Source organism: Xenopus laevis, chromosome 1L, assembly GCF_017654675.1.
Source record: "Xenopus laevis strain J_2021 chromosome 1L, Xenopus_laevis_v10.1, whole genome shotgun sequence".
NCBI lineage: Eukaryota > Metazoa > Chordata > Amphibia > Anura > Pipidae > Xenopus > Xenopus laevis.
In genome coordinates this window covers 48,116,889-48,130,693 of record NC_054371.1, presented here as the reverse complement: position 1 = coordinate 48,130,693, position 13,805 = coordinate 48,116,889, and the positions used below count along the sequence as shown (strand labels likewise).

General features: G+C 37.0%; 1 protein-coding gene across 4 annotated transcripts in view; it reads left to right on the top strand.

Annotated features, from left to right (window-relative positions):
- LOC108698820 (teneurin-3) overlaps window positions 1-8,931 on the top strand; it is a 299,615-nt gene extending 290,684 nt beyond the window's left edge. For all 4 annotated transcript variants that reach the window (XM_041589114.1, XM_041589120.1, XM_041589113.1 and 1 more), the window contains 2 exons: window positions 283-413; window positions 7,349-8,931. In XM_041589114.1, the coding sequence (XP_041445048.1) occupies window positions 283-413; window positions 7,349-8,104 (887 nt within the window). In that variant the 3' untranslated portion in view covers window positions 8,105-8,931. The remainder of the gene's footprint in view (window positions 1-282; window positions 414-7,348) is intronic.
- The last annotated feature ends 4,874 nt before the right edge of the window (window positions 8,932-13,805 follow it).

The window sequence follows — 13,805 nt, the reverse complement described above, 5'->3', positions numbered from 1 at the left end:
GTATATAGTGAGCATGGAGGAAAAGATTGGCTAATGCATTATAATGAGTAAAATGAAAATATGTATATATTTACCTGGTCTTACACTATGTTTAATTTTGGTAGTCATTAATTTCCTGTAGAATATGAGAATATGAGAAAATGACCATGCACACGGCACAGATATTGTTAGCATTGCTGTTGTGCTTCTAGGAGGATATTGCTAAATGGCACAGGACTGCACTACTATGCATGTGTAATCAATATTTATATCATATTATATATATTTTGTTTTTTAATGTAGATGTCAACAGCTGGTTGGTGACATTTGGTTTTCATCTGCACAATGCCATTCCTGGTTATCGTGTCCCCAAATTTGATTTAACAGAGCCATCATACGAACTTCTTAAGAGCCAGCAATGGGATGATGTACCGGTATGTTGAGTTTTCCTATTTGTATTTGTATTTTTTTTTTCCAGAGTTTTTTTCTATTTTCTCTGTTGTCCAGAAGAGAATTTACACCTGGAAAGTCTTTCCTACCCTTTCCCCTTATGTTCGGTTCCTTGTTTAATGAAACATATCTTAAAGTGTCAATGGAAAATGAAATGAAGCTCCACTCCAACAGTACAACATGTCACAAGACTTAAAGGAACAGTTCAGTGGAAAAATAAAAACTGTGTAAATAGATAGGCTGTGCAAAATATAAAATGTTTCTAATATAGTTAGTTAGCCAAAAATGTAATGTATAAAGGCTGGAGTTACTGGATGGCTAACATAATGGCCAGAACACTACTTCCTGCTTTTCAGCTCTATAACTCTGAGTTAGTCAGCGACTTGAAGGGGGCCACATTGTACATTTCTGTTCAGTGAGTTTGCAATTGATCCTCAGCATTCAGCTCAGATTCAAAAGCAACAGATATGACCCATGTGCCCCCCCTCAAGTCTCTGATTGGTTACTGCCTGGTAACCAGTCAGTGTAAACCAAGAGAGCTGAAAAGCAAGAAGTAGTGTTCTGGCTATTATGCTAGTCATCCAGTCACCCCAGTCTTTAAACATTACATATTTGGCTAACTAACTATATTAGAAACATTTTTTATTTTGCACAGCCTATCTATTTACCCAGTTTTTATTTTTACACTGAACAATTCCTTTAATGTAAATGCTATGGAATTTTTAGCAGAATCCTAGCTTTCTGGGGAAAGGAGGGATCAAAGGAGTGAAAGAAAAGGCAGCACGCAAGCCAGAAAAATGCATTTACAGGCGTTTACTTTACACTGGAAAAAAACACCAGGATTTACAGCATTGTGGCTTGGCAGAAAGGCTAGCCACAATGGATACTACAGGGTGGTCGTTCATTTAAGAAAGTGTCTCCTTAGGCAGCTAGTTAATTGAGTTTAGCACAACCATGTTTCTTTCAGAAATACTATATTTACTTATAAAGGCAGTTATCACATTTGTAATACACAGGACATTCCATTGGTAAGCCTTCTCTTTGCACGTAATAGCATTTAGCACATTGTTATACAGAAAATGACCCACGGGTTGTAAGTAGTTTAAATCTTCTATATTTCCCCTATAAGTTGATGGAAAAAAAATGACATGGGCACAACTTACTTTTCTCTGTAATTTAAATACAGTTGGGAGCTATTTGCATCCCGTCCTGTCTGCTCATTGCCTCTTCCAGGCCATTCTCTACTCTCCAACAATAAAGCATCATCCATAGAGCATCTAAATGGCCAGTTTTTGATGATGTTGTAGTCCAAAGAGAACTTTCAATCTTACTTATGCAAAGGCAAGGAATACAGCTAATCTCTTTTATATGTAACTAGAAGGAGAGGGAATATTCTAGATACAGTAAGCCATGCCTTCACACAAAGCCCTATGCTTAGGTTTGTTTTTGTCTTGTTAACTAATTCCTTTAAACTTCTCCTAACCCTGATAGTCTTTGCCACAATCCCTCACATGTAAAGTTTTTACAAGGCATCAAGTGCTTATTGCAGTTAATTATTCCACATACCTTCGATCACTTACACACTGCTCTGTTATCACATAATATATCTGAATTTGGGAAAGATAATAACTGCGACCTTTAAACACCCAGGGGTATATTTATGAAAGAGTGAACTTAGCGTTCACCACAGTCCTCTATTGTGAAATTCCGCCACTCTCCATTAATTTCTATGGGATTTTTAAAAGAGTATTTAACAATGGGTGAAAGTGAAAGTTCATCCTTTAATGAATATGCCTTTAAAATCCCATAGAAATGAATGGAGAGTAGTGGAATGTCACACTAGCAGACTGTGGCGATATCTAACTTCACTCTTTGATAAACATACCCCTCAATCTTACCAATATTCATTTAAAACATATTTACAGTCACTATTCAGCAACAAGATCCGTGAAACCGGTAATTGCCGAATATCATTCTTGAGTGCTCAACAATGCAAGACACATGGGTTTGCGTAAATGTGGGTGGATTTAGGGTTGCAGCCTAGCCATTAACAGTGATGTAAAAAATATACAAATGTTGGTATTTTTTCCAGGAAAGTTGGCAAGCCTACTTGGATTGCACTTTTGTAAATGAGACCAGTGACCAAAATTCTAGTTCTACTGTACTCTTTATAGTGGAGAAATCATATATTCATTGAGCATTGACTAAACTGGATGTAGATGCAGCATAAAAAATCATCCCAAAATGCCGTACATAAGATGGGACATGAAATTGCACACTGCATCTGTAAACTGCTATTGTTTCCTTTTGTTTTGGATGTTGAAAATAGTGGCAAGCGTCCAGTGTGTAATTGAAAGCCAGTCAAGCCTACCAACAAGCGCTCAGAGTGCCTATTAAAAGGATTTATTTTTCTCTGATCACTCGTTTAAACAAAAAGCAAAAAAAAAATATATAAAGAAGAAATGGCTACGGTGGGAGGGACAATCAGAGACAGTCTTACATTTGCTGGTTTATTCCTTTTCTACGGCTCAGTGCTTTACCAGCCATAGAGGCATGCGGGATTTTCCCAAATGCATCATGGGCTTTTGCTATAAGCAAATGTCTTAAAGCATCAAAAGAAAAAGCTTTTATTTGTAGATTCAGCCAGAAACTTTATTTATAAGACTCAAAAGAATACAAGCTAGAAGATGACAAATATTAACGAGATTGTAATGAAAAAGAAAAAAAGAAAGAAAAGAACCTTGTTTTGTAAATGTATCAAATACTACACCTCTGTAGTTCAACCACTTCTCTCCAAATATAGTTTCAATTCGTTGTATAGTTTAGTAAAGGATACCCTTAATTATTGCAGTAGTAAGATACCCTTAATTCAAAAATTTTTAATGAAATGGAATCCTTATAAGATAAACGGCACCTTAAATTATAAGTGATTGAATAGGGAGTAACCAACTCCTAATTTTTAGTTTAATTGGTTATCGACTGTGTGGGTCAAACCGGAATAAAATAACAAATGATACCAATTGTAAAGTTTTTTCTTTATTAGAATCATTATTAAAAGGTGTCTGAAGGTGAATGTTGCACATGATTTGCCATATCCAGTAGAGAGGAGTCAGATTCACTAGACTGTAACAATAAGCAATATTGTAATTTGCTAATCTGGTAATTTGCTATTTTAAAGATTACCAACATAGTTTCAATTCGGACTACTGCAATAATTAAGGGTATCCTTTTCTAAACTATACAACGAATTGAAACTATATTTGGAGAGAAGTGGTTGAACTACAGAGGTGTAGTATTTGATACAGTTACAAAACAAGGTTCTTTTCTTTCTTTTTTTCTTTTTCATTACAATTAACTGATACCTTGTGTGACTGTAGAGTCTGAGTACCCATTTATTATTGTAAGAGTTAACTTTTCTTTCTAATAAAAAATATTAACGAGATAGCAGTTGTATGCTTTTGCTAGTTTAGTTAACATAAATTAGAATGTTTCCTAGTATTTTAAGGCTGATGTCCTGGTAAAGAAAAGGTATTTAAATACAGTACATATAGTTGGTTCCTATTTAGGGTCCTAATAATGTGTGATTTCAAGTATTCATGTCATGAGATGATAACACCATATGAATAAATAATAATTAAAAATGAATTAATATGAGAAAATCCTGCAGCCATGTGAGCATCTTCCAATATGGCGCCCCTTGCACAGTTCATGAATCCTGCAGCACTGCAAAATAGGGATGCACCATATCCAGGATTCTGTTCGGGCAGGATTCAGCCTTTTTCTGCAGGATACGGATTCAAAAGAATCCTTACGTCTGGCCAAACCAAATTCAAATCCTATTTTGCATATGCAAAGTAGGGACAGGAAGGGAAATCACTTTTTGCCATAAAACAAGGAAGTAAAAAATGTTTTTTCCATTTTTTCCCTTCCTGTCCCTAATTTACATATGCAGATTAGGATTCAGTTTGGTATTTAGCCTAATCTCTCATGAAGGATTCAGGGATTTGGCCGAATCTCAAACAGTGGATTCGGTGCATACTACTGCAAAATGACTCCAGTCTCCATGTGCGGCCAGTGGTGAAGCTGCTTGTATATGAACTACTAACAACCAATGGAAGCCATTATAATTGTATAATTATGTCTTAGGTAGATACAATATCCTGCCTGTAATTGTGTATTTTCTGTATGATGGTTTTGTTCACACAAAGATGTCTTCAGACAGCAGACCATTAGCTTTGCTGTGCAGCCATGATGTAGCTCCAAAAAGACAATAACACTAGATTGTGCACGATACACATATTCCTTCTGTGCATATTTGTGTTTGTACACTTATAGGAACTAATATATTGCTACCTTGATGATACCATCTGCACAGGTCATAGATCTATGCGAGGATTGAACTCTTTGGAGTAGGGTATAGCAGAATAGAGTTCTGAGTAGACCGCATGCACACTACACACTACAAAAGTATTGGTTTTAATTTGAAAATGACAACAGAATGACTGAATATTTGTATATACAATACAGCTATGTTATCCGTTATCAAGAAAGCTCCAAATTATGGGAAGGCTGTCTCCCATAAACTCCATTATATCAAAATGTTATGTTCAAAATTATGTAGTAGTAAAATATTACCTTGTACTTGACCCAAACTAAGATATAATTAATCCTTATTGGAGACAAAACCAGCCTATTGGGATTATTTAATGTTTACATGGTTTTCTAGTAGACTTAAGGTATAAAGAACCAAATTATGGCAAGATTGATTATCCAGAAAACCCCAGGTTCCATACCTGTACTACAGGTACTAGGATAACACAGAATGTCTTTTACTAACCCTACACGTTCCAATAGTATATTCTATTTTCTATGAACCTATCACACTAAGTGCTACTGAGAAATACATATTTCTCAACCCATTGCTGTTGCACACATGCCTTTCCCATGCTGCAAAGCCTGCCCTGTTATTAAAATCAAAGCTTCTGGAGAAATCTAAAGAGGTCTGCATTCAATTAGATAGTAGTTTCAGTTCAGCTTTGATCTATTGTTTGCATGGCGTGTGTTGCTCTTATGACAGATGTTAGTAGTATCATGGTAATTAGAGGTGCATTTGTGGCTATAAGAGACACATTACGCATATATAATGCTTTTCTATAGTGTATAAAGCAACTCATTATGTGCTGGTAAAATGTTGTTTTTCCAGCAACATTAACTCAACAGTCATTCATCATATTTACATACAAACAGGAATGCACGTTTTTCCTAGTTATGACAAAACTGGTTAACAGTAGTAGCCAAAGAAGTTGAGATCACTTTTTATATTGTTTTTTTTAATTGAATATCAGTGTTACATTTAATTGCAGAATTGCAGATGACATCTATTTTAATTGGGAACAGATAAATGGATTATCTGTTAATGACTCAGTGAAAAATGAATGACTGGAAGAATGCTTTTGTTGAGATTTGCATTAGCTGAAGGCTATCAGAGCCAAGCAGAGAGACACAACTATCCATCAAACACAAGGAAAGAGCATGTCGCCTGTGTCCCAGAATTCATATACCAGCTTGTGCAGAACTGAGTATGGTTGGGGCATAATTGGGCATGGAAATCACATCTCAGCATTTGTAAACTCCTGGACTGGCATGTAATATTAGATCTGCAATAGCCAGTTTATTGCCACTGAAATTAAGTGTCAAATGGGGAATTTGTGCAGGTTATGTAGTTGTTTGATCTTTGTAGGACAAATTGATCCACATATCCTATCAATAGAATAAGATGACACTCTTGATCAAAATCATCTTGTTTGATCTTTGTAGGACAAATTGATCAACATATCCTATCAATAGAATAAGATGACACTCTTGATCAAAATCATCTGTTAACATTGTCCGAGTCTTTCAGGGAATTGATCCCTCTAACTCCCTAATTTCAACTGGTCTGAGCTGTAGAATTTTGTTGTAGGCTATGGGCAATATCCTATACATGATGGATCCTTGCAGTAATATGTTGTAACAATCAATAGTAAATTTACTCCTAAATCTCTGCGGATGGGATATTTAGCTCCTTTATAAGCAGGATTTGTTACTACAGTCAGTGCAGATTTCCGAGTCAAGAAATGTGGTTTGTACCTGGGCAGTTTTAAATTATACATATGAGGACCCCAAAATCAGAAGAACCCATGGTAAATTGTAAAATTGGCCATAGATGCACTGATATTGTACGAAACAAATTTCTGTATGATATTCGGTGTGTATGGTGGGAGGCGAGCCAACCAAATATCGTCACATATCGGTCGGTTCATCAATCAAGTCACCCGGAAAATTTTGATTGGGCATCTTTGAAGTCACCAGAACATCGCCCATTGTTAGTGCTGAATTGTCAGATACAGGTAGAATTTTATTTTTTCTGATGATTCAGCTCTAGACGTCTATATTGAAATGAGTGATCTTTCCGGGAATGATGTTTTCCACGATCTCCATACAGCAGTGGAGGCCAAACAATAGTGCCACACACCAGCCAGAGAAAAAGAAAAGTTGCAAGTATGGCTGCTTCCTTCAGTCCTATCAGCTGAGCCTTCTTACACAATGTGTGCATTGAATGTATGATGGCTTCTTACCTGCCCATCTCACACTTATATTCTTGTTCTAAATAAAGACATTTGGGTTATTATGAAATAATAAATGATGCATTGTTTTCTTATGTTTAGTTACCCATAGCAACCAAACAGCAAGTTGCCTTTAGTAATCTGGTTAGTTAATGTTCCTGGTGCATATACCCAGGCATTTGAACATATGGTGCATATACCCAGGCATTTCATATGGAAATATACATGCACATAGCTTCTTATGTCTAATAAATGTTTATAGATCCTATGTATATGGATGCCTAAGTAATTTTGTTTTGTTTGTTTTTTTCCAGCCAATTTCTGGAGTGCAGCAACAAGTGGCCAGACAAACAAAAGCATTCTTATCCTTGGGGAAAATGCCAGACATTCAGATAAGCAGACGCAAAACCAGCGGGGAGAAATCATGGCTTTGGTTTGCCACCGTGAAGTCACTGATCGGAAAAGGGGTCATGCTAGCTGTCAGCCAAGGCAAAGTGATTACCAACGCACTAAACATTGCCAACGAAGACTGTATCAAAGTAGCAGCAGTTCTCAACAATGCCTTCTACCTAGAAAATTTACATTTCACCATAGAAGGAAGGGACACACACTATTTCATCAAAACCACGACACCGGAGAGTGATCTTGGAACCTTAAGGCTAACAAGTGGACGCAAAGCCTTGGAAAATGGCATCAATGTTACAGTGTCCCAATCAACTACAGTAGTAAATGGGAGAACTCGCAGGTTTGCTGATGTAGAAATGCAGTACGGTGCTTTGGCTCTCCATGTACGCTATGGAATGACCCTTGATGAAGAGAAGGCTCGTATTCTGGAGCAAGCTAGGCAAAGAGCTCTCTCCTACTCCTGGGCCAGAGAACAGCAAAGAGTAAGGGATGGGGAAGAAGGTGCTCGGTTGTGGACTGAAGGGGAGAAAAGACAGCTGCTTAGCGCAGGAAAAGTCCAAGGATATGATGGGTACTATGTACTCTCAGTGGAGCAATACCCTGAGTTAGCGGACAGCTCAAATAATATACAATTTCTCCGACAAAGTGAGATTGGGAAAAGGTAACACAACGGCCTTGTAAAGGCTGCCAAAGAGAAAAAATACACGTGCTTCCGCTCAACGGGAGACAGAAACTGTTCCGCTGCATTGCTATTTGAGCCTCTGTTTGCTCAGATATCCTTTCTGTAGCACAATCTCTGTTGGACTCTGTAGACAAAGAGCCTTTGTGGGGAATAGAAACGCTGTCGGCAACCCCCCCCCCCCCAATGTGTTTTTACGAATGACCTTTAAGGTGATCTGCTTTAAAAAAATGTTTACATATGCATATCACTGCACTCGGACTGGAGAGGAAAGCCTATAGATTTTGCAGTAGGCTCTTATAAATGTTAATCCAGGCACTGTATTTAAAAAAAATGACCTGTACAGTGTTTCTGAATATTATTGAAATGTTGACCTTTGCTTAAAAAAAAAACAAAAAAAGAGTAGTTTCTCGATTTCTCGCTCTCTTTCTCTCTGCATAGGATGTGGTATATATCATTGTTACTTTTAAAACGTGGATCAGAATAACTGTTTATAGACGACTCAACTGCTTTTACTGTGCTGCTTTATAAAAGGACATTGGCACAAGTGACTAACGCTACCATGTGACTTTAATAACAGATTTTACAATGCTAACATGGTTTGCCTTGAGAAAAATCTATTGCAAGTAGAATTCTCTTCGAGTTTCAGCAAAGGAATCAGCTTTTTTTTGTAAATTATGTGAAACAAGTTGTTTATGGATTTTTATAGGAATTACAATTTACTGTACATCAAATATTAGTCTCAGAGGAGTTAATTTATGTAAAAGTGTTTCAGAAAGTTTATATATAAAATAAAATCATAAAAAAAATGAATGTAAGAGCCTTTCTATTTGTTTCGTAGTGGCGGAAATCCATAGGAAAGCTAGTGTTACAGTATTTCTCCAGCTGCGCCCGAACTGCAAATCCCATCATGCATTGCCACTTGTTCACTGGCTTTCAGTCATAGCTCGCTGCTAAAATGATGGCATTTTTTTTTTTTGCTGGGTAGAGCTTTGAAAAGAAACTCTTTTTGTAAAATTGCCGGTAGAACAAGCAGTGATACCTGTAAAGTGTGCATTTAGGAGTCAAGGAAGCGCATACTACAATTGCAACGACTGTATTGCTGTAGCATTTTAGAGAATCCACTTTTCATGTCTGGGTTGCTGGGGAATGAGAGGAATAATCTCGAACACAGAAAAATAATTGGCACCACTTAAAATAATGTTTGGTATGAATTGTTCTCAGACTCGCTCATTAGACTTGTCTCTATTGTCAGCTTTACGGGATAGGTATGTAGAAACAGCTCCACAATTCTTATACAGCATTAGTCACTTGTCTCTGCTTCAACTTTTACTTAGGGAATATTGAGTTCGCTTTTCCCTTGGCCACACTTGGCATTCCTAAATATATTTTAGAATTCTGTCACGGGAAAACATTTTTTTCCCAAAATGCTGCTCCAGTAGACTTCTGCACTGAAATCCCTTTTTCCAAAGAGCAAACAGATTTTTTAATATATTTTGATTTTGAAATTGATGGGGCTAGTCAGTTTCACAGGTGCCCTCAGCCATGTGACTTCAGTCACTCTTTAACTTTTCAAGTTGGAGTGATATCACCCCCCAGCCGGTCAGCAGAACAATGGGAAGGTAACAAGATAACTGCCCCCTGGTACAAGGTAACAGCTCCCTGCCCGGTATATATAAGAACAGCACTCAATAGTAAAAATCCCACTGTGATTCCTTCAGTTACATTGAATAGGAGAAACAATAGCCTATCTGAAAGCAGCTCTACCCTGAAGTGCCAACTCTTTCTGAAAGCACAGAATATGACACAATGACCTGAGATGGCTGTTTACACACCAATATTACAACTAAAACAAATTACACTTGTTGGTTCAAGAATAACATTTTATATGGTAGAGTGAGTTATTTTCAGTGTGAACAGTGTAAGTTAGAAATAAAAACTACCCCATAAAAATCATGACAGAATCCCTTTAAAGCATAAAGAATTAGAAGATCTTTTTTTAATTAACATTGGCTACACTGGCTATGATCTGGATATAAGCATGAACTGGCCACACAGAAATAGCCAAATTGCACTGATCCAACAGTTCTGTGTGCAATAACGTTGACTGCTAGAGTTCTGATGAGCCTACACATCTGTCAGATAAAGTCATCCGGAGTTTCTCCTTTTGCCCAATCATCTTTGGTCTGATAACCCATGGCCATGTTGATTGTATTCCATGCAAACGAACACATAGATGAATGTATAATTTGGTCAAAAATGCAAGGAAATGTGGCAGACGAGGACAACAAGGGTCACCTTAGACTGACAATGTAATCCTTTCAGTTCTTTTGCCACTTGTGGGAAGGTGGGTAAGCAGAAGAGGGCTCAGTGAGTCACTTAATGGGTAGGGTCAGTGTAATATACAAACATGACTAGGCTGCAGTGTTGCTTTCCAACACTGGGCCAGATTCAGTTCAGTGAGAAAAAGTTATTTCATGGAGAAAAAACTTTTTTTTTAAATTTATTTCCAGTTTTTCCCATATACTTCAATACAGTGTTCATGTGATAAACCATGAAATACGTTTTTTTCTGAATTGAATTGCATCTCAAATTGAATCTCATCCATGAGTTTTCACATTTTTCTTTTTCTCACTGAATTGAAACTGGCCTTCATATTCAAGTTTCAGATTTCTTTTTATAATGGGTTGGTGGTGGGAAATAGGAGCAAAATGGGTTATTATCAATTATTTCAAATGAATGAGATATCTTTGCATTTATACATGTAGACTGGATCTGTTTATTTCTGGCCCCGGGAAATTCACTTCCCAGAGTCAACAGAATAGCACACTAAACTCCCTGTTATGCTTAAATACTAGGGTAAAGTCTATAATATTAAAGTTAGAGTAAATGGAAGTTGACTTTGACTTGATGCTGGCCTTGCTATAGAATTTCTAAGGCTAAAAACTGTGGGTCTTAACTTGCTGTTACCCAGAACATGACTACAGGGTGTAACTAAAAGCATTGAGATCTTCTTATCATTGAGTCAGAGGGGCATTGAATATATATTCCCCAATGCTCTACAGTCAGAAGGCACTGAAAATGCATGTACCAAGTGAAGTACAGTAGTTCTGAACATTAATATTATTCTGGGGAAAAAAGTCATGATGTAATATTGAAAGGAACACTAAGAATGACATTTTTGTATGAAGTAGGCATATTCAATTTCCAATTTTTAAAATGTGCCTTCTCTCTAATTTGAAATTCAAAGGTGAACTAATGCATAACAAAGCTTTTGACGATAAATGCTACAGCTTAATATTTAGGCCTCTGAACAAACCCAAAGTAGAAGATGCCCCCCCCCATAAGCTTCCCCATCTTTCTGATTTACACCACATGCCGTTGATGCCTAAAATTGACAACATAAGGTCCTCCAAATCTCTACCTTGTTGCTGGGATAAAGTGACCAGATGTGAACAAAGTCATTTCCAAACTGTCTTAAAATACCATTGTCTAAAAGTTACTAAAGTCATATATATATATATATATATATATATATATATATATATATATATATATATATATATATATATATATATATATATATATATATATATATAGGTATGGGATATATTATACGGAAAGCCGTTATCTAAAAAGCTGTGAATTATAGAAAGGCCTTCTTCCGCAGACTCCCATTTTATTCAAATAATCCAAATGTTTAAAAATGATTTCCTTTTTCTCTGTAATAATAAAACATTACATTGTACTTGATCCAAAATAAGATATAATTAATCCTTATTGGAAGTGAAACCAGCCTATTTGGTTTATTTAATGTTTAAATTATATTTTAGTAGACTTAAGGTTTGAAGATCCAAATTACGGAAATACCCCTTATCTGGAAAGCCCCAGGTCCCCGAGGGTTCTGGATAACCGGTATGGGACCAGTGTCCAGAATGCTGGGGGACCTGGGGCTTTCCAGATAACTTTTGGATCTTCATGCAACATTCCTTGCCATATAAACAGAAAATATATACAGAATATTATTCACAAATATGTTCATATAATGCAAAGATGATGAAAGTTCATAGTATTTTTGTTAGGTTCTGTTAATATGAAAAGAGGCGAGGCCTAAAGAAATGATTGGTATGTGCTCTAATTTATTGATGCTGACTTCTACAGGAATTTCTGTGTTGTGAGGGGGAACGAAGGCTTCAGTATTAATAGAAAAGTCATCATCATAAATAGAATCTCTATAATGAAAATCCTGGGCTTACTTGTCTTCTGTATAGACTGCCCAATAAATGTGTGTTATAGGAAAAGGCTGGGATACAAGAAATCATGGATATGCACAGGCTGGGAATCCTTGACATGAACACTAACAATAGGCTGAAAATGATTAATAAACTTTTCCTGCCTGTGGAGCACTATCTGGCCAGCCCACAGGTCAACCCAATCAAACGTATGTTAAACACATCATAATGACTCTGTAGTTACAATTGCCTTTTCCTCAGGTCAGGTGAATCTATTATCATAATGATATTGCAATTGGCCTTCAATCTGCCATTCATTCTGCGCTTGTATTTCTGGACATACTTTATGTTTTCACATATATTGTAACACCGTGGAATGTCTTTCAAATTGATATGGTGGTGACCTGTCTCTCAGAATGTAACTGCAAGATTTGGCTTGTATATTTTTAAATAAACAAACCTTATTTACATATTACTGGATGGCCGATGATGTGATAGTACGTTTATTTATTTTTGTGTTTGCAGGGCTTGCTTATCCAGCCGTTTAAATGGTTTTACAGCTGAAAACGGCATAAAATAACTTGGTGTATTTATATAGCCGTGTATTTCTCTTTTCATAGGATTTTACACCGTGGATCTTCATCCCGGAAATCATCTGTTAAAAGAGAACTAGTCGTGGTATTTATAAAGGTGTGTATTTTCATTTACACCTGCTGAACACTATAAATAACACCATTATTTTTACACCACCTCAGACCCCCGCCATTCAATGGGGGAAAAACTCAGGCTGCAAGTTAAATTCCAGGATTCAAAATGTCGTAAAAATGTCAAGGAATAATGACAATTTCTTTCATGGCATTTTTCAAGGGAAAGCTGCTTTTTATACTGGAATCTTACACTACGTATAAAATCAATACATGGCTTTATAAAGACACCAGATTTTACATAGCAATGCCTGGTATTCAGCTGGTGCATTTCCATGATTTACTTATTTTTTTAACACAGCTTTATAAAAATGGCCCCTACACGGAGCATTTTGGATTTAAAATAATGGGAGTGGATGTGGCAGTATATTCCCGAGGGGTCATTTACAATTGCAAGTGCGGTGTTTATAAAAACAGATGGCCGTGCTTTTTACCCACAATGCAGCATTTTTCCATAGTTCCAGTGTAATTGCAGCTGACAGGAAGTTATATCCTCTGCAATTGAGGCCAATGCTTCTAAGAAAACTCAGCTGCACATGCGTGTGGTAAACAGGATCGGACTGGCCCGGCGGGACACTGGGAAAAAACCTAGTGGGACCCACCGACCCAGACCCCAACCTGCCCTTCCCCCTTAATTTTCCAGCTGCCAACTCTCCCCGAATCCAGACATGATCCTGCCCTCCCCCCACAGCTGGTTGCAGCCTTAGAGGGAGTGTGGGGGCCCCTGGGCCCTAGTCCAACCCTGATAGTG